At 37.3% G+C, this 24,396-nt stretch overlaps 1 protein-coding gene across 16 annotated transcripts in view; it reads left to right on the forward strand.

Annotated features, from left to right (window-relative positions):
- NSMCE2 (NSE2 (MMS21) homolog, SMC5-SMC6 complex SUMO ligase) overlaps nucleotides 1–24,396 on the forward strand; it is a 271,125-nt gene that overhangs the window by 83,165 nt on the left and 163,564 nt on the right. For all 16 annotated transcript variants that reach the window (XM_065519592.1, XM_065519595.1, XM_073999423.1 and 13 more), the window contains one exon: nucleotides 5,039–5,192. In XM_065519592.1, the coding sequence (XP_065375664.1) occupies nucleotides 5,039–5,192 (154 nt within the window). The remainder of the gene's footprint in view (nucleotides 1–5,038; nucleotides 5,193–24,396) is intronic.

A 24,396-nucleotide genomic window follows, 5' to 3' on the forward strand; every position in this document is an offset into this window, starting at 1 on the left:
AATAGTTTTTTATGTATGTTTCTTTGTCAGCTCCTCCTCATCCCACAACTATGTTGAAGTCTCTGCTGAAGTTAGAAGGAAAAGAATAAAAGTTTTTGATCATTTACTATGGGCCAGAGTTAAACACAGGCTTGGTTTAGTTAAGTCTTCACAGCATTGAGGTGGGTGTTCCTGATTCCTAATTAAGAGAGGAGAGAATTTCAAGGCCCAGGGGATTGTCTTAAGATCCATACCCAGAGTGGATTCAGATCTGTCTGATCCCAAGCTCCAAGTTTTTTCTTCTCCATCATAACAACTTCTAGCTCCTGTTCCTCTATACAAATAAACAAGTATCTTTAGCACTCTCATTCCCTTGATCTGCTTCTCATCTTGTTCTTCCTTTGCCGTCAAACTTTATACATTGGTTCACACGCAACTCCGTTAACCCCTTTCTCATCTCAACACAGTGTATTAAGCCTTCCTATAATTTACGCATTCACCCACATCATCTGAGCACCCACTGTGCAACAGGCAGTGTGCCAGACACCAGGGACATAACCCTTGTCTGAGAGAAGCTTCATGGAGCCATAATTCCAGCGCTGTGTGCAGAATGCCTTGTAATTAAATCCCGTGGATTTAAGGATTAGCCCTTTTCTTACTTAAGCTCACTTGCATCATTTTCCCCAAAGGACAAGCACTTCTCTAATGGAAATTTTCTCTTTCCTTTCTTCTGTAGCATTCCTCATTGCTGGTTTTCTTCTTTTGTTTTTCAGAGTTCCTTTTTCATCTCTCTTCTTTTTCCCATGCCCTCATTTTAAATGTTTCCAGCTTCATACTAGGTAACTTCACTTCGAAGTCTTACGGTTTCAGTGATTTCTGCTGCTTTTCTCAAGACAATAGCATTTGACTAGTTGTCCACATTAAATATCTTGGAGGCATCATTACTCCCTTGTCTTCCTCTCACAACAAGAGTTGATGATTCTGCTTCAAAAACAGCGTCCCAGTTGCCAGCCCCTTTGCCATTAGTTAACATATGGCAGCAACTGCCCTCTCCTTCCCTGTCAGTTGTGTGTCCTCCAGGCATTAACGATAATTTTTTTTTTTTTTAAACTCTCAGTATCACTTTACTCCTTGAAATCTTGTAGTGTCTTTCTCAGTGCCTGTTGGGTCAGGTCTCAGTTCTATAATCTGGCTTCCAGAGCTGTTGACCCTCTGCTCCTGATCCACTCTTCTGGTCTACTCTCATTTTAGCTACAGTGCTTAGCACATAGAGAGCACTCACTGAATACTGGATGAGTAAGCGGGTGGTACGGAAAAATCTGACGTTTTGTTGTCAAAGGGCAGAATTAAATTTTTATCATGTAAGTATGGTACCTACTATTTACTTCTCAGTAGCTTCTCTCATTTTTAAATTATAATGTTATAAACATTAATCCAGTGTATTGTGTTTCTCTGAAATTCATATGTTGAAGTCCTAACCCCTAGTGGGACCTCCGAATTTGACTGTATTTGGAATCAGGTCTTTAAAGAAGTCATTAAGTTGGCCAGGCGCGGTGGCTCATGCCTGTAATCCCAGCACTTGGGAGGCCGAGGCAGATCACAAGGTCAGGAGATCGAGACCATCCTGGCTAACATGGTGAAACCCCATCTCTACTAAAAATACAAAAAATTAGCCGGGCGTGGTGGCGGGCGCCTGTAGTCCCAGCTACTTGGAAGGCTGAGGCAGGAGAATGGCGTGAACCCGGGAGGTGGAGCTTGCAGTGAGTCGAGATCGTGCCACTGTACTCCAGCCTGGGTGACAGAGCGAGACTCTGCCTCAAAAAAAAAAAAAAAAAAAAGTCATTAAGTTAACATGAGGTCAGTAAGTGGGCCTTAATCCAATATGACTGATGTCCTTAAGTGGAGATTTGGACACAGACCTGTGTAGAGGGAAGACCATGTGATGCCATAGGACCCAGCCCTGCTGATGCCTTGATCTTGGACTTCTTGATTCTAGAACTGTGACAAAATAAATTTCTGTTGTTTAAGCCACCTAATCTGTGATACTTTGTTATTGCAGCCTAGTAAATTAATACACCTAGTATCTTTTAATTCACTGAGATTCTAAGTCCTGTATCTGGGGAGACTTTATTATTGGGGAAAGGATGGACCTAATAATCTAATAGATCCTCTCTTTCCAACTCAAATTTCTTTGAGGTGTTTGAAATTTGTCCAGGGAAGTTAAAGGTTACAGTAAACTGTGATCATGCCACTGTACTCCATCCTGGGTGACAGAGCCCGACCCTGTCTCTTTAATTAAAAAAAAAAAAAAAATTATCCTAGGGAAAGAGGGTCATCTTTATTATCTTTTTCATACTACATGATCAGCCACTCAATTTTTTTCCTCTCATTAATTTATTTCTCTTAGATATTCAAACAAAGCAAGAAACCATTAAAAAATAGTTAGTGCCCATTTATTTTATTGATTTAAAGAGATAATGAGTTGAATTTTTTAAAATTTCATTTTGATAGCTAGAGTACAGTAAGTTCTCTTTGCAATGGATGGCCATGCAGACTCAAACTTTCAGAGAAGACATTTACAGCAGTGGATTTATGTGCTTTACAGCAGTTTTCTAAAGGTTCTGGTTATGGGGGGAAAAACACAGTCAATCACTAAAAATTTAGTTTATTCAGCTTTTCCTAGTCATATTTCAGGTTGTCATGTTGTCAGACCTCAAAATGCCTCTCCCCTCCACCCCCACTCTCTACTCAGTCTTCACCTCCTCAGCAATGGTTGTAGTGGAACTGTGGAAATTAAGTAGGTTGTGTTAGAGACTTTGTTGGAAGACAACATTCAGATTTTACTTATCATCTGCTTAGATCATCCCAGATTACATAATAATTTCAGACTGATTGCACCTTGACAAGGCTCACCCGAATGCCTTCCTATAATGTTACCATTAACATCTTAGGTGGATTTGAGTCCATTTTATTTTATAAATCCAGAAAGAGAGCCTATAATCCTATTCTAAAGAACCAGCAATTTATTTTCTGGGTCTGCTCTCAATTCTTGATGCTACGATTTTGAACTTCCTGCATTTTGTTCTATTATGTAGAGGTAGAGGATAGCTAGTCACCATGTATAATAGCTCTTTTTCTTGAGATATAAGGCAGTATTAAATTGTCTTTCTATCTTCTCTTTTCCAAATTGAGCTTTATTGGTTCTTTAGCCGTACAGTACTTCTGTTAAATCCTTAATTACATATAACACTTGTCATTAAAGCCTTTCCATGTTTTCTAAAACTCTCTTTAATGGTGAATCCAGCACTTGGGGGTTAGCAATACAAGAAGACAGTTAGTTCCTACACTAAAATATAAATTTTAGACATTTTGGTTTCATGCTTAATTCTCATTTTCTATTTAGTAATCAAAATGCATAGCAATTAAGCAAAAGAAGATTATATGTTTTTTCTCTGTGACAAAAGTTAAAGCAGATATTTGAAGATAATCTTCTGAATTCATATGCATTGATAACTCAGATTCATAGAGATTAGGAATATATGCCACTGACTAGAACCAATATCAAGAATTTTCTTTATCTAACTTGTTGTCTTAGCATTACCTCTGACTAGTTGGATGTAGAAGATAAGTCATTTGACTTCGTTCTAAATCATTTTATTTGTGAAACTGGGGGGAGGAGATCAAGATTAGATTATCTCTAAGCTGTCTTCCAGCCTAGAAATTGTACTGTATGCTAATAATAATGGCAGCTAATAAATCGTGGCTTTTAGTGGGTAAGTATATTTGGAGCTAATAAGATTAACTTATTTGAAATACATGTTGAGTACTACCTACTGTGTGCTGGGCACTGGTAATACCGTGATAAATCAGACATCTTTCAAGGAGTTTACACTTTATTAGGGGAAAGAGGCATAAAAATAAGCAATTGAATATTCCTGGAGTGTTCCTGGAGTAGAAGTCTGTCTAAAGTGTATGGGGCACAATAGAGAGTCTGGTGAGTTTTGCTTGGCAGCAGGAGCATCAGGAAAGGGCCAGTGATGAAAGGGAGCAATTATGAAGGCCTGATGCAGAGCAGCTGCAGCGAAGTGGTGAGGCAGCAGCTTGACTATAGTGGCTAAAGCTGGAGGATGAGAAAGTGGAAAGAGTGGCTCCTTTTTTCCCCCAAGGAGGTGGAATATGAACAGAAAATAACTGGGGGCAGGGAGCTGGGATTATAAGAGGTTGTTTGTTTTAAAAAAATGGGTGTGAAGGGCCTGTGTAAAGGTTCTTGAGAAAAGAGCGCGTAGAGAGGAAAGTTTGTTGTAAAGGAGATGAAGAAGATGTAATTAAGAACAGGGTTGAGAATGGATAGAGAAATAGATAAATGGATAGATATGTGATAACACACACAGAGCAGAATGTTAATTGTGGCACCTAGGAAGTAGATGAATGAGTGTTCACAGTATTCTTCCATCAACCTTTCTGCATATTTGAAAGTTTATAATATTGGGAAATGATTTTATAATATTGGGAATGGAGGAGAACATGGGTTGATAATTTAGCCTTGAACAGAATCAGGGGACACTTATTCCTTGGCATAGCAGGACGTTATGGAAGGTCAAGTCTAAAACCCCAGCCACTTTTGTAAAGTAGAAGTGACTCTCACCTGCTAGGGTGGAGGGCCAAAAAAAAAAAAAGCATGAAGGATGGAATAACCACTGGTGAGTGCGAGAGAGGACTGACCAGACTTGGGTGGTGATGCTCAGGTCTGATGAAGTTGCCACATTTGTGATTGTCCCTGGTAGTTATTAGAAGACAACAAGTTAGTAGGATCATTGAAGGGCCACTAGCTTATGGAAGCCAAAATAGAATGAGTAGTTGGCATGAATGAGTCCCTTCAATATTTGCCAGCAGTCTGTCCTAGAACATGTCCCAACCTCTCTGGTGCTTTGTTCAAGAGATTGTTTTCAACCTTACTATCTTTTGCTTTGAATTATCTGAGATAAAAACAATGTTGCAAAACTTTGTTAACACTATTATTGTTAACATTTAACTCAGGTTATTTTGTTGTGTCCCTTAGGTAAAAGAAGAACGTCCAGAAAAAATACCAGATTTAAAATTACTGGTGGAGAAGAAATTTTTGGCTTTACAGAACAAGAATTCTGATGCAGACTTTCAAAATAATGAAAAATTTGTACAGTTTAAACAACAGCTGAAAGAACTAAAGAAGCAATGTAAGTCAACATGCTTTGCTTTGGTTTGGCTTTTTGAAATTAGGGAACTGACTTAATGAACAGCCCAGTTAACTGATTTTATAAAGTTTGCTTATCTGCTTGGCTTGATCCTCTTTCTAAGTTGCTTTCTATTGTTGCAATTCTGTATTTTGTCTAATTTTTGGTTCAAATCAGCCTGCCCATTTCTGAAAGCCAACAGTTTCCACAAAGTGCTCAGAAAATTTCCCAGCAGCTAGTTATGTGTATTGTCCCATTGCTGGGGAGGGGAATTGGGAAAACAAAATAAAACTGAAAACTATTTTATTTAAATACCAATGGTATTGTTCAAGTTTTAAACTGCTGTGCCATGCTTTAAGATAACCATACTTTGATTCTGGTTTTGCCGCTTTGGAGTAATATTAGCTATGTTTTCTCAGAAGACCACTTTATCTTCTCAACTATAGACCAAAATCTCTCTGATCCGTTTTAGCATTGTGGTAGGATAAAATTCCATGTGGTTTTTAAATTTGTTGCCTTCTTAATAAACTATTACATTCAGGTTTTTTAGTGGACATAATTTTGACTTAAGAATTAGAGCAGGCAATATAATTTTTTATACCAAAAAAAATTTTTAGACAGTATTTACCAGAAATAATATATCTTTTCTGCACAGTAAAGTACATATGTCCTTTCTTTTCCCATTCTTCCATGTGGTCCACATACCAATTTTATATAAATGGATTTTTTCACATTAGCATCTATTTAGTCCTATAGTCTTTGCTTCTTTTAGGATTGAGAAGCTTGTATTTCTTAAAGAAGTGAATAGTGAAGCAAATAACCTTTTCTAACTTCAGTCTCCCAACACCTTCATTTACACACACATAGAGCAGGAATGTTGTATGATAAATGAGACATAAATTTACCTCATGTCCTTATATGTGCTTAATGTGGGGATTCGTATTTTGAAATAGGCTTTCTTTTAAATATAAGCATTTTCTTTAAATTGATGCTGAGATCTCAAAAAATGACTGAGGAAGCTGCTTCACTTTTGTCTATTTTACAAATAACTTAAGTTTCACAATTTGGAATGTTTTGCAATCATGATGAGACTTTTGTTTTTACTGTAGATTTAACCAGTAAGCATTTTCCCCATATTTTAAGTTTATTTTTTGTTCTTTTTTGAACAGCACAGCTCCCAACATTCTTCTAATGTATTTTTCACTCTTCCCTCAAATGATTAATAATTCCCCAAAGAGATAATAATTTGCCAGTGGCTTTCTGATCTTAAAGATGCTTGTGAATTAATTGTACAGCCGTGAGAATTAGACATTATTCCCCTTAAATATACATGGGCCATATAGTCTTTATCCTTTATCCATGATACTTATTATTCAGTGGTGTGTGTGTGTGTGTGTATGTGTGTGTAGTATCTGGCACATGGACCTGTGATTACCAGCCTGAGGCCAACAAATCCCCTCAGTTGGGATGTAGAGATTAAACAAAGCTTTTAAAAGCTCACATTATATGACCTCAAGGTTGTTTACCTGGTCGTCTCGTGGTAATTAGAAACTCTGATTGGCAGCTTTCGATTTCTTGGTTAAAAACCTAAATAAACTGATTGTTTTAGGCATTTTTTCAAAGGTGTTCTCAGTGAAAAGTCCGGGAACTATTCTATTTGGTGCTTAGTGAAAATATTTTGAACTAATGTATGTACCAGTTATTAACATTTCTTTATTAAATGCAAAAGTTTTTTTGTCAAATAAATAGCAATTTTTCAATCTTGAAAAAAAAAAAAGATGCTAACGAATTTCACTTTTGGTGTTGGTTTAAGTAGCCAAATGTATTTTATTTGACTATTTGGAACCAGTACTCATAAATTGTGGCAGACTTAGCATCCAATCACAATTCCTGATTTTTAAGTAATTTTATAATACAGGTTGAAGGACAAATATTCAAAAATATAAATTGTTTCTTCTTTTGTTATTGTTTACAAAGTTATTATTCCACAAGGTAAAGGATGGAGACTTTTAGAATCATATACTCATGGAGAAACACTTTCTAATTAAGAACAACAAAATGATAAATGTTGAAATCGTGGCTATCGTTTCTTAAATCTCTCTAAAATGGGGTTGGAAAAAGAAAGAAAATGTTTCCTCAGGCCACCAGTACACGTTATTTGGATAAACAGTCAAACCTCATGTATATTTATATTGAAAGAAATACTTCCTTATATAAGGTTTCCCTGTATATTGTAACAGTGGAATTAAAATAACTTTCCCCTAAAATAATTAAAATAAAAATTTCCCCTAGAATTTTTTTTTAAAAAGTTTTTAAATTTCAAGTGACAGAACAAGCAAAATATTAATACTTTAAAAAAATTCTCTATAAGATCTGTATGCCTTACTTGCAAAATGTAATTTTAGTGCAGTATTATTAGCACTATTAATTAAACTTGTACCATGTCTAGTGGATTTTCTTTTAGATTTAACACTGCTGTGAGGGTTCTAATTAGGATCAGGCCCCCACAATATTTGTGTAGCCAGGTCAAAGGTACACTATGATATGTAAATGAGCTAATGAATCGTTTTGGGATATGTTCTGGTGGCAAGGAATTGCAATAATAATTTTTTTTTTTTTTTAAAGATTAGAAAATAGAGGCTAGGGAGAGAGACTTGCTTCTAGATGCCTGTTTTGACAGAGTAAAAGTTGAAGTACTTTTATGGTCTACATAGATCCAAAGAGTTGTTTTATGAAAATATCCACCATGTCTTCACTAACTTTATTATGTGAGAACATAAATGCAGGGGATTGCATTTGACCAAATCAGGATGTAATCAGAGAAATGCCAGGAATCTTTTAGGTGGGAAGAGGCCAAGATAGAGCTTGCAATGAAGTTGTCTCCCAGGTGGTTTTGTCTCGTGGGCAGGCCTAGGTACACTGTGCTGGCAGTGTATGAGCTGTAAGTTGATCTGTCTGTGGCTCAGCAGCTGGTTCTCAAAGTTTTTGGTCTTATGCTCCCTTTACATTCTTAATTTTTTTTTTTTTTTTTTTTTTTTTTTGAGACAGAGTCTCGCTTTGTTACCCATGCTGAAGTACAGTGGTGCAATCCTGGCTCACTTCAACCTCCTCCTCCCAGGTTCAAGTGATTCTCCTGCCTCAGCCTCCCAAGTAGCTGGGATTATACGTGCACACCACCACACCCAGCTAATTTTTGTATTTTTAGTAGAGACAGGGTTTTGCCACGTTGGCCAGGCCGGTCTTGAACTCCTGACCTCAGGTGATCCACCTGCCTCAGCCTCCCAAAGTGTTGGGATTACAGGCATGAGCCACCACGCCTGGTCACATTCCTAAAATTTACTGAGAGCCCCCAGAGAGCTTTTGTTTATTGGTTATATCAACTGACATTTATCATGTTAGAAATCAAAACTGAAGAATTTTTAAAATATTAACATATTAAAAATAAGCCTGTGGCATGTTAATATGAACAGTATTTGATATGGAATACCACTTTACATTTTACAAACATAGAGGAAAAATTATTGAGAAGAGTGGCATTCTTTTACATTTTTGCCAGTCTCTTCAATTTTTGGCTTATTTAATAGAAGGTAGCTAGATCCTCATATTTGCATCTATATTTGGTCTATTTTGTTGATGTATACAAAGAAAATTTTGTCTCACACATTGGTAACTGAACTTGCTGAAAAGATCTTGCAGACCACCAGAAGTTCTCACTTTGACAACTCTAGATCTAGGCCAGGGGTCAGTAAACTCTGGGCCATGGAGCAAATTCAGCCTGCCTCCTGATTTTCTATGGCCTGCAAGCTAGCAGTGGTTTTTATATTTTTTAATTGTTGGAGGAAAAAATCAAAAGAGGAGTAATATTTGGTGACTTGTGAAAATTATACGAAAATTCTATTTCAGTGTCCATAAATAGTTTCATGGCAACATAGTCATACTCACCTGTTAATGTGTTTTCTGTGGGTACTGTCACACTGTCATGGCAGGGTTGAGTGGGTGTGTCACAGATCATCTGGTTAGCAGAGCTTATCATATTTATTATCTGGCTTTTTACAGTAAATGTTTACTGACCCTTGATCTAAATTATATTCAGAAATAATGGCAGTTTTTATTTTTTTAATTTTAGATTTTTTCCCTAAATACCATCCATTTGTCTCAGGTACATTCAGAACACTTTGAGGATTCACTGTGTATGAATTACTATAGTTGAGGCTCTGAAATAAAAAGTGAAAAGCAGGACTCTGTAAATGCAGAAGACAGTGTATACACACATGATATAATATGAGAACCATTAACAACAACTATCAAGTCAAAAGCAAAGAAAACATCAGAAACAAATGTTATACAATGTGGGACCTAAGTGAGGAGAGTGAAAACAGAAATGCCATGCCAGTCAACTGGTACGGGGCTTTCTGGAGCAGGAGGTTCAGAAAGATTTTGAGACTGGGTTCAGCTCCAGTAGGAAAGAATGTGCTAAAAGATAACAGTGGGAAAGGAGAGGGCAGTACAGATGTCTAGTATTTACCATCCTTAGAATACAAACCTAACAGATATACTACACTCATTTAAAGATACTGTTACTCTAAAGATAATATATTTCAGTTACACAATTATTTTCCTAATAATTATGTCTTATAGATATTACTGGCATTAGATATAACATCTTTGAACAAATAATTTTATCCTTTAGATACCCAGTGTCCTGTATGTTAGAAATAATTACGTCTGCCTCAGCTTACATCTCAGGGTCATTACCAAGATTAAATGAGATACTGGCTCTGCTAGCTCTAAAAGCTTTAGATGTAAGTTATTGAGGAAAAGCTAGTACAGCATAATGGAAAGAATGTGGCTTAGCAGCCAGAAGACTTGGATTTGAGTCACTTAATAGTAGCCTGCTCTCCCTTCAGGTACCACCTATCTTAGATACTTCCAACTCTTGGAGGCACAAAATCAAGATTGAAGATAACTTCTATACTTCTACACAAGATGACCAGGATAGTGATGGTAGTGATAACTGAGTTAGGGAACAATTTCACAGAGAAGAATTTCCTAAACAGTAATTATATTCTCAGTAACCCAAGTTGTGAAGTGAAACAATATGATTTGGTTTAAGGCAGACATAACCAGACTTTCTTGGATGAAATAATTTTAATTTAGCTAGACAGTATGGATAATTTTCTCTTCTCCTTGCCTTAAACTGCCTTCACTATTACAGCTCATGGTTTCTTGCAATTTTAACATCAGGAGAACTTAATTAGAATGTGTGAACTCCTCTGTGTAGACACTTTTTCAAGTCATCAAGCAATCTTTCTGGCGTCTTTTATTCATTTACCTGTCACGCGACTTTCAGGCCCTGTGGATTTTAACATACATCAGCAAAGGCAGAAATTGAGGGCAGTTGACAAAGCCCTTATGTTTTGAAAGTTTCTAAGATTGAGATTTAGAAACTTTCAAAACATAAGGGCTTTGCTTTATGTTCAAAAATAGAATTGAATGTGAATCTGAAATTTTTAGTATTAATTTAATATACAGTATAATTTTGTTAGTACATTTAAATGCTAAACTTAAAGAACATATCGTATTACCTTTTAATGAAAAAATGCTTATCTGAAAAGGTTCACCACAAATTTAGACAGTATATTTAGGTCACTGTTAGATATAGAATATATGATATAGAGATAATTGCATCTATGAGTGCAGCTTATACATCATTTTGAGTGACGATGATATTTGTATTGGACATAGAGAAACATAGGAATTAACACTGTAATCTAGCAATTAATATGGATTCATTTTAAGCACACCCAATCTAGATCTCAAAACTGACAAAAGGAGGGAGTGGCCATTCACTTTACAAAAGGATTCTCTCAAGGATACTATTAAGTGTTCTCAGGAACATTAGAAACCTTCACTTTACTGTTTTTAGTTGGTGGCTTTTCCATCTCCTTGAGCGTCTACTCAAAACCGCAGTGTAGTTGCACAAGGGTAGGGGTTTTTATGTTTTGCTTACTGATGTACTCCTTGAACTCCAGCATGAGGCCTAGGCACAGTGTAGTATTACCATAGCACAGGTCCTTGATGGTCACAACAATCTTCCAGAAAACCATCATGTGCTTAAGAGCTTCTGTGCTACTGAAAGAGGACACCTGTCGCCCCTGCCAGCTTATTATTGCTGTGAGGGGGTGTGGACCCAGTGTTGCCAGATCTTCAGGTTGTTTTGGAAAACTCAGAAATCTAAGTTACTAGATTTTTCTGTTTTTCAGTTACTAGATTTTTAAAACACTGTTCAGACAAAACTGTTAGTTTGTAACCTTTGGCTTTACCTTCTCATAATGTAATTTTTTTAGTGCCTTATTAGACACTTTAATGAGAGACAGCAGCCATTTAATTTACTGTTAGTTTGTGATATCTTCAGAAGAGTCGATGGTTTTGCTTTCATGATACTGCAAACTAAGGCCAAAATGTGCAGTTTGCTTCATTTGGGAATGTATAGTGTAGAAACCTGTTGGGTTCTATTGAAAAAGCAAGTGGGGGTTTTGTGATAGGGGGCCAGGTATGGGAGCCCCCTCATCCAGATGCAGGTGAACAGTGTGGTTCTAGAGAAGACCAGTGATTGGAAGGGTATGTGTGAGTTTTGAAACTTGGAAGAAGACAGATGAGAAGTAAATAAAGGTAGTGCCAAGAGGGAAAATATTTGACTTTGCCTAGAAATACATTGAGTGCATTTAAACTGGGCAAGGTATTGACTAACTTGCCTTCATCCTGATACGATTCAACTTAGAAATTTCTTACTTTGTCATAAGGTATAACTGTTGTTAGAAATAGATAATCGGTGTTGCGAAGAAAAGTCAGCACAGAGACAAAGGACCTCTTAGCAAGGCAGTCTTTACTTTCTGCAGAAAGGGTGCCCCACACAGATGGAACAATGGCGAGAGCACACCTGAACAAAGGAAAGGCAGACATATTTATCCCTTATGCCTTTGGGTCATCCTTACTGCTCTATCCTGCATCTATTGACTGGAGCTGAACCTCACAATCTTAAACTGATACCCGATTTGCTAATAGCCTAAAACTTTCCTAAATAGGTAAGTGCAAGGAAGAACAAAGAAGGAGAGGAAGTTGCTTATGAAAGGTTTAAGGCTAAGACTTGCCTGGGCCTGTCCAGACATGCCTGAGTAAGCCAAAGCAACTAACTGGGCTAAAGTGTAAGAACTGATAGTTGATAGGAGGCTTTAGAGTAAGGAGCTATTATTATTCCTAGTGTCTATTATTTTATTTTTAAACCAAGACGAACTTTTAAGAGGAACTTTTCTACTTTCTACAACTGTCTATCCAAATTCACAAATGATGTGAATTGCTGGCCTGCAATGAACCAAAGTCCAAGACCCTTTAAGACAGGAATAATTTCTTATGAATCCCTATGTTCTTTTTGTTTCTCAAATAGTAGGAGCTCAGTTAATATTTATAGAACAGATTTATTCAACTGATCAGATAAGCTGCCTAGAAAAAGAGGGTCAGAACCTAGTTAAGGCAGTCTGATGATAAAAATCCTTTGCCTTTCAATACATCGTCAGTAAGGAAGAGAATAGAGGACAAAAATTAGCGTTTGTAGGGTTGAGATCTAAAATCAGCAGACAAGGTTAAAAATTTATATTGTCTTTGAAAATTCCCTGAAGTGCTCAACAAAAGTAAATACATAATTTTGTGTATATAACCACTTACAATGATATGTTGGCACAAACGTATAGTATATACAGCAATACACATTTTAATGTCACAGAATATGGCTTAAGTCTTTTAAGTGTGACTGCTTAGAACATTCAAACAAATTGATGAAGTTTGCTGGCTCTTCTATGGTTTTACCGCCTCTGTACCTCTCAGCAGGTCTTCATTTTTTCCTCAAAGATGTGGATGAAGCCATTGCCATTCACTTGCTGAATGACTTAATTGTTGGGAAATGCTAAAAATCGTAAATGTCACAACCAAGGTGGACTTTTTCAGGCTGGATTGCGTCCTGAGAGCTTATGTTCATTGAGTGAAATTTCTGCCCTATACACATTTTTTATTCTTTGAGTGTTTGCCTCTCTCCTCTTTCCTCCTCTCTCCATCAGCGTCTGTCTTTTCTGTGTGTCTCTTTCCTCCCTGCTGCTTTATTTGTGTCTCCCACTCCATATGTTTTCTCTTTTCCATAAATCTTGATTTACATCATTGCAGCTGAAGAGTGTCATCCCCATCTTAATGATGAAGCAGCCTCAGAGAGGTAAAGTGATATGCCCAAGGCCAACAAAGCTAGTGAACAGTAGAACCAGAAGACAGAGGATGCCAGGGATGAAGAGAGAACATTGGAGAGAAGTGTAGCTACTCTCCCTCTTTTCTTTTGTAAAGCTGTTACTTTTTAGGAGTGTTTACATTTTAAAGCAGATTTGGGGGACCAAATAAATAAATTAAGAAAAAGATTAATTCAAATTAAAGGATTGATTCCATAGTGGTGGAGTTTTAATCAGGTCATTAAGCTGTCCAGGAGTTATTATGTAGTGAGAAATTAACTTTTCTACATGTCCTTTATATTGTACAATAAAAGCACTCATCTACTCTGCATTCATCTTAGGTTTGCCCTATTCCTATTTGCTGATAGTTACAATACAAGTCATAGGCATGCTTTGTATAATGCCTAGTACCTAAAGTACTCAGTGAGTGCTGTTTGAATTAATGAATAATAGCTGACATTGTTTGAGTGCTTACCTATGCTCAGGCTATGGTACTTGCAGACTTTATGTGCATTATTATTATTATTATTATTATTTGAGATGGAGTTTTGCTCTTGTTGCTCAGGCCAGAGTGCAGTGGCATGATCTTGGCTCACTGCAACCTCTGCCTCCCAGGTTCAAGTGATTCTCCTGCCTTAGCCTCCTGAGTAGCTGGGATTTACAGGCACCCACCACCCAACCTTGCTAATTTTTTGTATTTTTAGTAGAGACGGGGTTTCACCATGTTGGCCAGGCTGGTCTTGAACTCCTGACCTCAGGTGATCTGCCTGCCTCAGCCTCCCAAAGTGCTGGGATTACAGGCGTGAGCCACCACGCCCAGCCTGTTTATGTGCATTATTATTTCTTTCTCTCAGCTCTATTAGATGACTGTATCCATTTTATAGATTAGAAAATAAGCAAAGAAATGTAATATAACTTGCCTAAAACCCTGATCCTGAAATTCATACCCAGGTTTAGGTGACACCAAAGCCCATGTCATGTTCTTTCCCCCATACCACACCAATTCTTTTTTTTTTTTAGATGGAATCTTCCCTCCATCGCCCAGGCTGGAGTCCAGTGGCGCGATCTCGGTTCACTGCAATCTCTGCCTCCTGGGTTCACGCCGTCTTCCTGCCTCAGCCTCCTGAATAGCTGGGACTACAGGTGCCTGCCATGACGCCTGGCTAATTTTTTTGCATTTTTAGTAGAGACGGGGTTTCACCGTGTTAGCCAGGATGGTCTGTCTCCTGACCTCGTGATCCGCCCACCTTGGTCTCCCAAAGTGCTGGGATTACAGGCGTGAACCGTTGTGCCCGGCCACCACACCAATTCGTGAAAACACTTTTGTGTGTTTTTTTCTTTCTCTCAATTCAAGCATATCATTCATGGAAAAATCTTACTTTTAATAGGACTCTTGAAGAGTGAATCATCTGTGTAGATCTTCCAGATCATAGAATTGCCTTGATGTACTTAGATGACACTGGAGGAATCTGCTTCATCTAGCTGAGAGAGAGTCCTTTTTGGTCACTTGCATTTAGAGATTAGGGAGTAGGAATGATACCAGACATTACATAGCAGTTCTTCTTTTCCAGATCCCTATGGTTTTGGCAATTCATTTAGAATATAGTGCCTAAGAATGATGTTTCTGGTGAAATAGTTGGTGTGTTATGGCAGAGAGGAGGAGGATATTTATGGCATCCCAAGTTTAGAACAAATTCCATGAAATTTATTTCAAACATAACAACAGTAATCTCTTGCACATACATCATCTCGCGTAATCTTTACAACATCCACATGCAGGAAAGGAATGCATGAAAAGTACAAGTTCTGTTTTTAGCAGACTGAACACCATATAATAAGAGTCTTGGAGGTGACATATTTACCCAGTGTCTCACAGTCAAGAGGCCACAAGGATAGCAAATATGTTCACGAGGAAAGGGGAAGTTTTAAAATGACAGATAGCTATAATTAAAGTTAGTAAAGAAAGGTTCAGTTATCAAGGGACAAATGAGTCAGCAGCAAGTTTAGACACAAACTGTGAACTCTGGGTGTTTTTCTCATTGTGACTTATTTTAAGAGAGTATGATGCCATCCACACTCAGAAAGTAGCCTGAATCTAGATTAGGAAGACCAAGTCTTAAGTGTCCCAGAGATGACGTTACATTATACCTAAGAAAATAATTATCTTGTCAAGTTATAATTCCTGAAGTTAGAATGATTTAAGTGTTGTATTTGTTATATAGACTAGAAGTTCCAGACAAAGTTACTAAGCATTTCTGACTACTTCTACTTCATTTTTAAAAGACTTTTTTTTTTTTTCTTTTGGAAAGAAAGTTTAAGTAGAATTCTGGCAGGTTAGTGTGTGGTGTGTTATTGTGTGTATAGCAAATAGACATGGTTTACTCATTAACCATTCTGAAATTTTGAAGTCAAATGAATTGTTTCAAGTTAATATTATAATTTGTCTTTATAGAGCAGCTATAATTTAATATTATATGTATATTGTAGCAATTATATAGGGAAAAAACTGCATATAGAAATTCAGAGCTACTTGTATAGAAATGCATTGTTGGTGAACAACATTTGAAATCGAGCAGTGATACAATTTTACACATGCAAATAATACTAATGACTTGCTACATTTCATTTCAATTTAAGATTTTAGGAACATTAATGTAGTGTCACAAAAAGGGCACAATAATGGAAATCGAAAGACCTAACTTAGACATCAATGAATGGATTCTGCCCACTCTGGCAATTCAGTTTCTGTCTCTGGATCTCATATCCTCACATAGGAGAAAGGCTTCATCTCTAAGGCTGCCTTCCAGATGGTGATAGATGATGATGACATGCTCTACTGCTAACATGTGCTGCCTCTTCAGTATCATTCTAATATGTTTTCTTTGGAATTCCATATCTTAAGGACATGTTCTGAAATAATGAAGCAAAATTTACTTACAAAGATATCCTTTATGATATTATTTGTAATTAATATATTACTAACACTGTAACATAATAGTTGAGGGCTAGTTATGTAAAATATGCAACATCAGTTCAGTGAAATATTTTGCAGTCATTAAAAATGATGTGAGGAGTTTTAAAAACATCAGGAAATAAATGCTTATGCTATTAAGAGTTAACAGGGGCCAGGCACAGTGGCTCACGCCTGTAATCCCAACACTTTGGGGGGCCGAGGCAGGTGGATCACCTGAGGTTGGGAGTTCGAGACCAGCCTGTCCAACATGGAGAAACCCCGTCTCTACTAAAAATACAAAATTAGCTGGACGTAGTGGCACATGCCTGTAATCCCAGCTACTCAGGAGGCTGAGGCAGGAGAATTGCTTGAACCTGGGAGGCGGAAGTTGCAGTGGGCCAAGATCACGCCATGGCACTCCAGCCTAGGCAACGAGCGAAACTCCATCTCAAAAAAAAAAAAAGAAAAGAAAAGAGTTAACAGGATACAAAAATTGAGTATTCAGTATGATTACAACTAGGTTAAATACACATTTATGTAAAGTAGACTTCATCAAAATTAAAACCTTCAACTTATCGCGACAGCTATTAAGGTAATGAATGGACAAGCTACAATATAGGACAAAATATTCACAAAACATGTATCTTACAAAGAATATGTGTATCCAGACTGTATAAAGAACTGGAACTAATAATAAGAGACAACACACTTCTGTTTAAAAATTAGCAAAGGTTTGAACAGACTTCACAAAAGACGATAAACAAGTGGCTAATAAACATATGAAAATTATTTTTAAAACCACATTCACAGAATAAACACTGCTGGTGGTAGCATTATGCTTCTACCTTGACTTTTTCTCTACCTTCATTTTTAAAATATGTATTTATTCTTCACTAATTTTTCTATAAAGAGTCTATATAGTTTTATAATCAGGAAACCAAAATCCCTCAGTTTACTGAGAAAGAGCTACTGGTTAGGAGTGACAGGAGGATATTTTCTCAGAAAAGAGGTAAGTGTAAAACAAAGCAAAAAGCATATTTCTTCTTCTAAGATTTCAGAAGAATTGAAAGAAGAAAGGTACATGGAAGCTTTATCTTCACCCCTAGTTTTATGCTAAGTGTGCCCCTTCAGTCTCTGCCTATCACTGAGTCAGTCTGGTGGACAGTGAGAAGCAGCCTCATATTTACCCTTTGTTACTCTCTGTTAACTCTCATCATCCCCATTAACTGTATGTTGTTGATTTATTTGCCAGGGCCTTGTTACTTTGTCCTTGAAATATCAGAAAGTGTTAGTGGTTCTTGTGGAGAGTGTTGCCCCTTTGTATATGTTGAAAGAGGAGGAAGAATATTTGTATTGTATGCATGACTATATTTTACAAGGCATATTTTAGCTTACAAAGCACTCTCCCATCTATTATCTTATTTAATTTTCACAACAGCTTAGTGTGGTGGATAGATAGTATTCGTCCCATTTTACAGATGAGGTTCTGCACAATCAGTTGTCCTGCACAGTTCTATCAATCAGCCCCCCACGAAAAATTCTCTTGTGACACTTTGTAGTTGACACCTTCCCCCATTCCCAGCCCCTGGCAACCACTATTTTGTTTTTTCTATATATAATTTTAATTTTTCCAGAATGTTATATAGGTGGAATTGTACAGCGTATAGCCTTTTGAGTGGCTTCTTTCACTTATCAGAGTGCATTTGACATTCATTAATGGTATTGCTAGTTATCTGCAGTTTGTTGCATTTTATTGCTGAGTAGTATTTCATTGTATGGATGTACCATAGTTTCATTTACCAGTGGAAGAACATCTCAGTTGTTTGCAGCTGGTGGCCATTATGAATAAAACTGCTAGAAGGATTCATGTACAGAGTTTTATGTGAATATGTTTTAATATCTATTGAGTAAATATCCAGGCATAAGATTGATGGCTTTGGTAAGCATATGATTGCTGGGATTAGTAAACATATGATGTTTAGCTTATAAAAAATGGTCATTGTGTCGATGTTTATAAAATTTAAAAAAAAAGAAATGGACAAACTGTTTTTCAACGTGCAGCGTATGAGAATTGCACCCTCACCAGCACATGGATTATTTTTGGTTTTGTTTTTCATTCTGCTATTCTAATAAGTATGTAGTGATATTTCATTGTGGTTTTATTTTATGTTTTTCTAACCTTTTTTATATTTAAATTTTTCATATAATGTTCATATTTCTCTATTTTTACATCTTCTACATTTATTCTTTAATTCATTCCAGAAACACCAGAAACACTATAGGTGACCTGTAGCAATGGTTCTCAGAGTAGCATGAGCATCACCTAGAAACTTATTAAAAATACAGATTTTTAGGTTCTACCCTAGACCTACTGAATCTGAAACTGGGAGAGTAAGACTGAATTTTCAGCTCTCCAAATGATTCTCCTGTAACCCAAAGTTTGAGAACCTCTGGTCTACAGTGGAGGTGTTCACCCATGCCTAGGCGTCAGTATCAACTGTGAATATTAAAAAAAGAAAAGAAAATCAGAGTTCAATCTCTACCCAGAGATTCAAATTTAGTTTGTGTCTGGTAAGCCCACAGGCATTTTTTTTTAACGTTATCCAGGTAATGCTAACGTACAATGAGGGTTGAAAATAATCTACTAAAAGTTGTTTGCTAGGCACTCTAAAGGATAAATCTGATACCAATTCCAGATCTAATGCAGCTTATTATTTAAAAGGAAGGATCCATAGAAGCATATCTTAGCATAGTCATAAGCACATACATATAAGTTACTTAGTAATTATCTAATGAATTAAATTGTACTTAGTGTCCTGGTTTTAAATATAAACTAACTTCATTTACCTATATCTCAGAGTCTCATTTTGAAACTTGGTGTTGTACTCAGCATTCATTCATTCAGCAGATGTTCATTGAATATGCTGGGAATATGGCAGGGAACAAAATAGACAAGTCTCTATGCTCATGGAGCTTATATGCTGGCACTTAGCATCAACTCACAGTATTTTCGGGAAAATACATTTCTTTATAACTCCAAAACAAAGATGTCTATTTATTGATAGTCTTAATCGTGATATTTGTGTTATGCTCAAGTACTGTCTTTCAGAGTTATTTGCCTTGTATTTGTTAAAATTTCTATTAGTCGTTACATTCTTTTTCCTGAATAACTTTTTTCTTTTTTTTGAGATAGAGTCACATTCTGTCACCCAGGCTGGAGTGCAGTGGCACAATCTTGGCTCACTGCAACCTCCGACTCCTGGGTTCAAGCGATTCTCCTGCCTCCCAGGTAGCTAGGATTACAGGTGCCTGCCACCACGCCAAGCTGATTTTTGTACTTTTAGTGGAGACTGGGTTTCACCATGTTGGCCAGGCTCCTAGTCTCGAACTCCTGACCTTATGTGATCCTCCTGCCTTGGCCTCCCAAAGTGCTGGGATCACAGGCATGAGCCACCAAGCCCAGCCCTAGAAAACTTTGTTTTTTCTTTTTTTGTACTTTAAGTTCTAGGGTACATGTGCACAACGTGCAGGTTTGTTATATAGGTATACATGTGCCATGTTGGTTTGCTGCACCCATCAACTTATCACTTATCTTAGGTGTTTCTCCTAATGCTATCCCTCCCCCAGCCTTCTTACTCCCTGACAAGTCCTGGTGTGTGATGTTCCCCCTTCTCCATGTCCTAGTGTTCTCACTGCTCAATTCCCACCTATGAGTGAGAACATGTGGGTTTGGTTTCCTGTCCTTGTGATAGTTTCCCAAGAATGATGGTTTCCAGCTTCATCCGTGTCCCTGCAAAGGACATGGACTCATCCTTTTTTATGGCTGCATAGTATTCCGTGGTGTATATGTGCCACATTTGCTTAATCTAGTCTATCACTGATGGGCATTTGGTTTAGTTCCAAGTCTTTGCTATTGTGAACAGTGCCACAATAAACATACATGTGCATGTTTCTTTATAGTAGCATGATTTATAATCCTTTGGGTATATACCCAGTAATGGGATGGCTGGGTCAAATGTTATTTCTAGTTCTAGATCCTTGAGGAATTGCCACACTGTCTTCCACAGTGGTTGAACTAATGTATGCTCCCACCAACAGTGTAAAAGCATTCCTATTTCTCCACATCCTCTCCAGCATCTGTTGTTTCCTGACTTTTTAATGATCACCATTCTAATTGGCTTGAGATGGTATCTCATTGTGGTTTTCATTTGCATTTCTCTGGTGACCAGTGATGATGAGCATTTTTTCATGTCTGTTGTCTGCATAAATGTCTTCTTTTGAGAAGTGGCTGTTCATATCCTTTGCCCACTTTTTGATGGGATTATTTGTTTTTTTTTTCTAGTAAATTTGTTTAAGTTCTTTGTAGATTCTGGATATTAGCCCTTTGTCAGATGGGTAGATTGCAAAAATTTTCTCCCATTCTGTAGGTTGCCTGTTCACTCTGATGGTAGTTTCTTTTGCTGTGCAGAAGCTCTTTAGTTTAATTAGATCCCATTTGTGTATTTTGACTTTTGTTGCCATTGCTTTTGGTGTTTTAGTCATGGAGTCCTTGCCCATGCCTATGTCCTGAATGGTGTTGCCTAGGTTTTGTTCTAGGGTTTTTATGGTTTTAGGTCTAACATTTAAGTTTTAATCCATCTTGAATTAATTTTTGTATAAGGTGTAAGGAAGGGATCCAGTTTCAGCTTTCTACATACGGCTAGCCAGTTTTCCCAGCACCATTTATTAAATAGAGAATCTTTTCCGCATTTCTTGTTTTTGTAGGTTTGTCAAAGATCCGTTGGTTGTAAATGTGTGGTGTTATTTCTGAGGCCTCTGTTCTGTTCCATTGGTCTACATATCTGTTTTGGTACCAGTACCATGCTGTTTTGGTTACTGTAGCCTTGTAGTGTAGTTTGAAGTCAGGTAGCATGATGCTCCCAGCTTTGTTCTTTTGACTTAGGATTGTCTTGGCAATATGAGCTCTTTTTTGTATTTCCAATTCTGTGAAGAAAGTCATTGGTAGCTTGATGGGGACGGCATTGAATCTATAAATTACTTTGGGCAGTATGGCCATTTTCACTATATTGATTCTTCCTATCCATGAGCATGAAATTTTCTTCCATTTGTTTGTGTCCTCTTTTATTTCATTGAGCAGTGGTCTGTAGTTCTCCTTGAAATGGTCCTTCACATCCCTTGTAGGTTGGATTCCTAGGTGTTTTATTTTTGTAGCAATTGTGAATGGGAATTCATTCGTGATTTGGCTCTCTGTTTGTCTGTTATTGGTGTATAGAAACGCTTGTGGTTTTTGCACATTGATTTTGTATCCTGAGACTTTGCTGAAGTTGCTTATCAGCTTAAGGAGATTTTGGGCTGAGACGATGGGGTTTTCTAAATATACAATCATGTCATCTGCAAACAGGGACGATTGGACTTCCTCTTTTCCTAGTTGAATACCCTTTCTTTCTTTCTCTTGCCTGATTGCCCTGGCCAGAACTTCCAACACTATGTTGAATAGGAGTAGTCAGAGAGGACATCCTTGTCTTGTGCCGGTTTTCAAAGGGAATGCTTCCAGTTTTTGCCCATTCCATATGATATTGACTGTGAGTTTGTCATAAATAGCTCTTATTACCTTGAGATATGTTCCATCGATACCTAGTTTATTGAGAGTTTCTTAGCATGAAAGGCTGTTGAAGTTTGTCAAAGGCCTTTTCTGCATCTATTGAGATAAGCATGTGGTTTTTGACGTTGGTTCTGTTTATATGATGGATTAAATTTATTGATTTGTGTATGACGAACCAGCCTTGCATCCCAGGGATGAAGCGGACTCGATCGTGGTGGATAAGTTTTTTGATGTGCTGATGGATTCAGTTTGCCAGTATTTTATTGAGGATTTTCACATCGATGTTCATCAGGGATATTGGTCTAAAATTCTCTTTTTTTGTTGTGTCTCTGCCAGACTTTGGTATCAGGATGATGTTGGCCTCATAAAAGGAGTTAGGGAGGATTCCCCCTTTTTCTATTGATTGGAATAGTTTCTGAAGGAATGGTACCAGCTCCTCTTTGTACCTCCGGTAGAATTCAGCTGTGAATCCATCTGGTACTGGACTTTTTTTTGGTTGGTAGGCTTTTAATTATTGCCTCAATTTCGGAGCCTGTTATTTGTCTATTCAGAGATTCCACTTCTTCCTGGTTTAGTCTTGGGAGGGCGTATGTGTCTAGGAATTTAGCTATTTCTTCTAGATTTTCTAGTTTATTTGCGTAGAGGTGTTTATAGTATTCTCTGATGGTAGTTTGTATTTCTGTGGGATCAGTGGTGATATCCTCTTTATCATTTTTTATTGTGTCTCTTTGATTCTTCTCTCTTTTCTTCTTTATTAGTCTTGCTAGTGGTCTATCAATTTTGTTAATCTTTTCAAAAAACCTGGATTCATTGATTTGTTGAAGGGTTTTTTGTGTCTCTATCTCCTTCAGTTCTCCTCTGATCTTAGTTATTTCTTGCCTTCTGCTAGCTTTTGAGTTTGTTTGCTCTTGCTTCTCTAGTTCTTTTAATTGTGATGTTAGGGTGTCAATTTTAGATATTTCCTGCTTTCTCTGACGGGCATCTAGTGCTGTAAATATTCCTCTACGCACTGCTTTAAATGTGTCCCAGAGATTCTGGTATGTTGTATCTTTGCTCTCATTGGTTTCAAAGAACATCTTTGTTTCTGCCTTCATTTCGTTATTTACCCAGTAGTCATCCAGGAGTAAGTTGTTCAGTTTCCATATAGTTGTGCGGTTTTAAATGAGTTTATTAATCCTGAGTTCTAATTTGATTGCACTGTAGTCTGAGAGACAGTTTGTTGTTATTTCTGTTCTTTTACATTTGCTGAGGAGTGCTTTACCTCCAATTATGTGGTCAATTTTAGAGTAAGTGCGATGTGGTGCTGAGAAGAATGTATATTCTGTTGATTTGGGGTGGAGAGTTTTGTAGATGTCTATTAGGTCTGCTTGGTGCAGAGCTGAGTTCAATTCCTGGATATCCTTGTTAACCTTCTGTCTTGATGATCTGTCTAATATTGACAGTGGGGTGTTAAAGTCTCCTGTTATTATTGTGTGTGAGTGTAAGTCTCTTTGTAGGTCTCTAAGGACTTTCGTTATGAATCTGGGTGCTCCTGTATTGGGTGCATATATATTTAGGATAGTTAGCTCTTCTTGTTGAATTGATCCCTTTACCATTATGTAATGGCCTTCTTTGTCTCTTGATCTTTGTTGGTTTAAAGTCTGTTTTATCCGAGACTAATATTGCAACCCCTGCTTTTCTTTGCTTTCCATTTGCTTTGTAGATCTTCTTCCATCCCTTTATTTTGAGCCTATGTGTGTCTGTGCACGTGAGATGGGTCTCCTGAATACAACACACTGATGGGTCTTGACTCTATCCAATTTGCCAGTCTGTGTCTTTTAATTGGGACATTTATCCCATTTTTATTTAAGGTTAATATTGTTATGTTTGGATTTGATCCTGTCATTATGATATTAGCTGGGTTTTTTGCCTGTTAATTGATGCAGTTTCTTCCTAGCATTGATGGTTTTTACAGTTTGGCATGTTTTTGTGGTGGCTGGTACTGGTTGTTCCTTTCCATGTTTAGTGCTTCCTTCAGGAGCTCTAGTAAGGCAGGCCTGGTGGTAACAAAATCTCTCAGCATTTGCTTGTCTGTAAAGGATTGTATTTCTCCTTCACTTATGAGGCTTAGTTTGGCTGGATATGAGATTCTGGGGTGAAAATTCTTTTCTTTAAGAATGTTGAATATTGGCCCCCACTGTCTTCTGGCTTATAAGGTTTCTGCTGAGAGATCTGCTGTTAGTCTGATGGGCTTCCCTTTGTGGGTAACCTGACCTTTCTCTCTGGCTGCCCTTAAGATGTTTCCCTTCATTTCAACCTTGGTGAATCTGACAATTACGTGTCTTGGGGTTGCTCTTCTCAAGGAGTATCTTTTTGGCGTTCTCTGTATTTCCTGAATTTGAATGT

Source organism: Macaca fascicularis, chromosome 8, assembly GCF_037993035.2.
Source record: "Macaca fascicularis isolate 582-1 chromosome 8, T2T-MFA8v1.1".
NCBI lineage: Eukaryota > Metazoa > Chordata > Mammalia > Primates > Cercopithecidae > Macaca > Macaca fascicularis.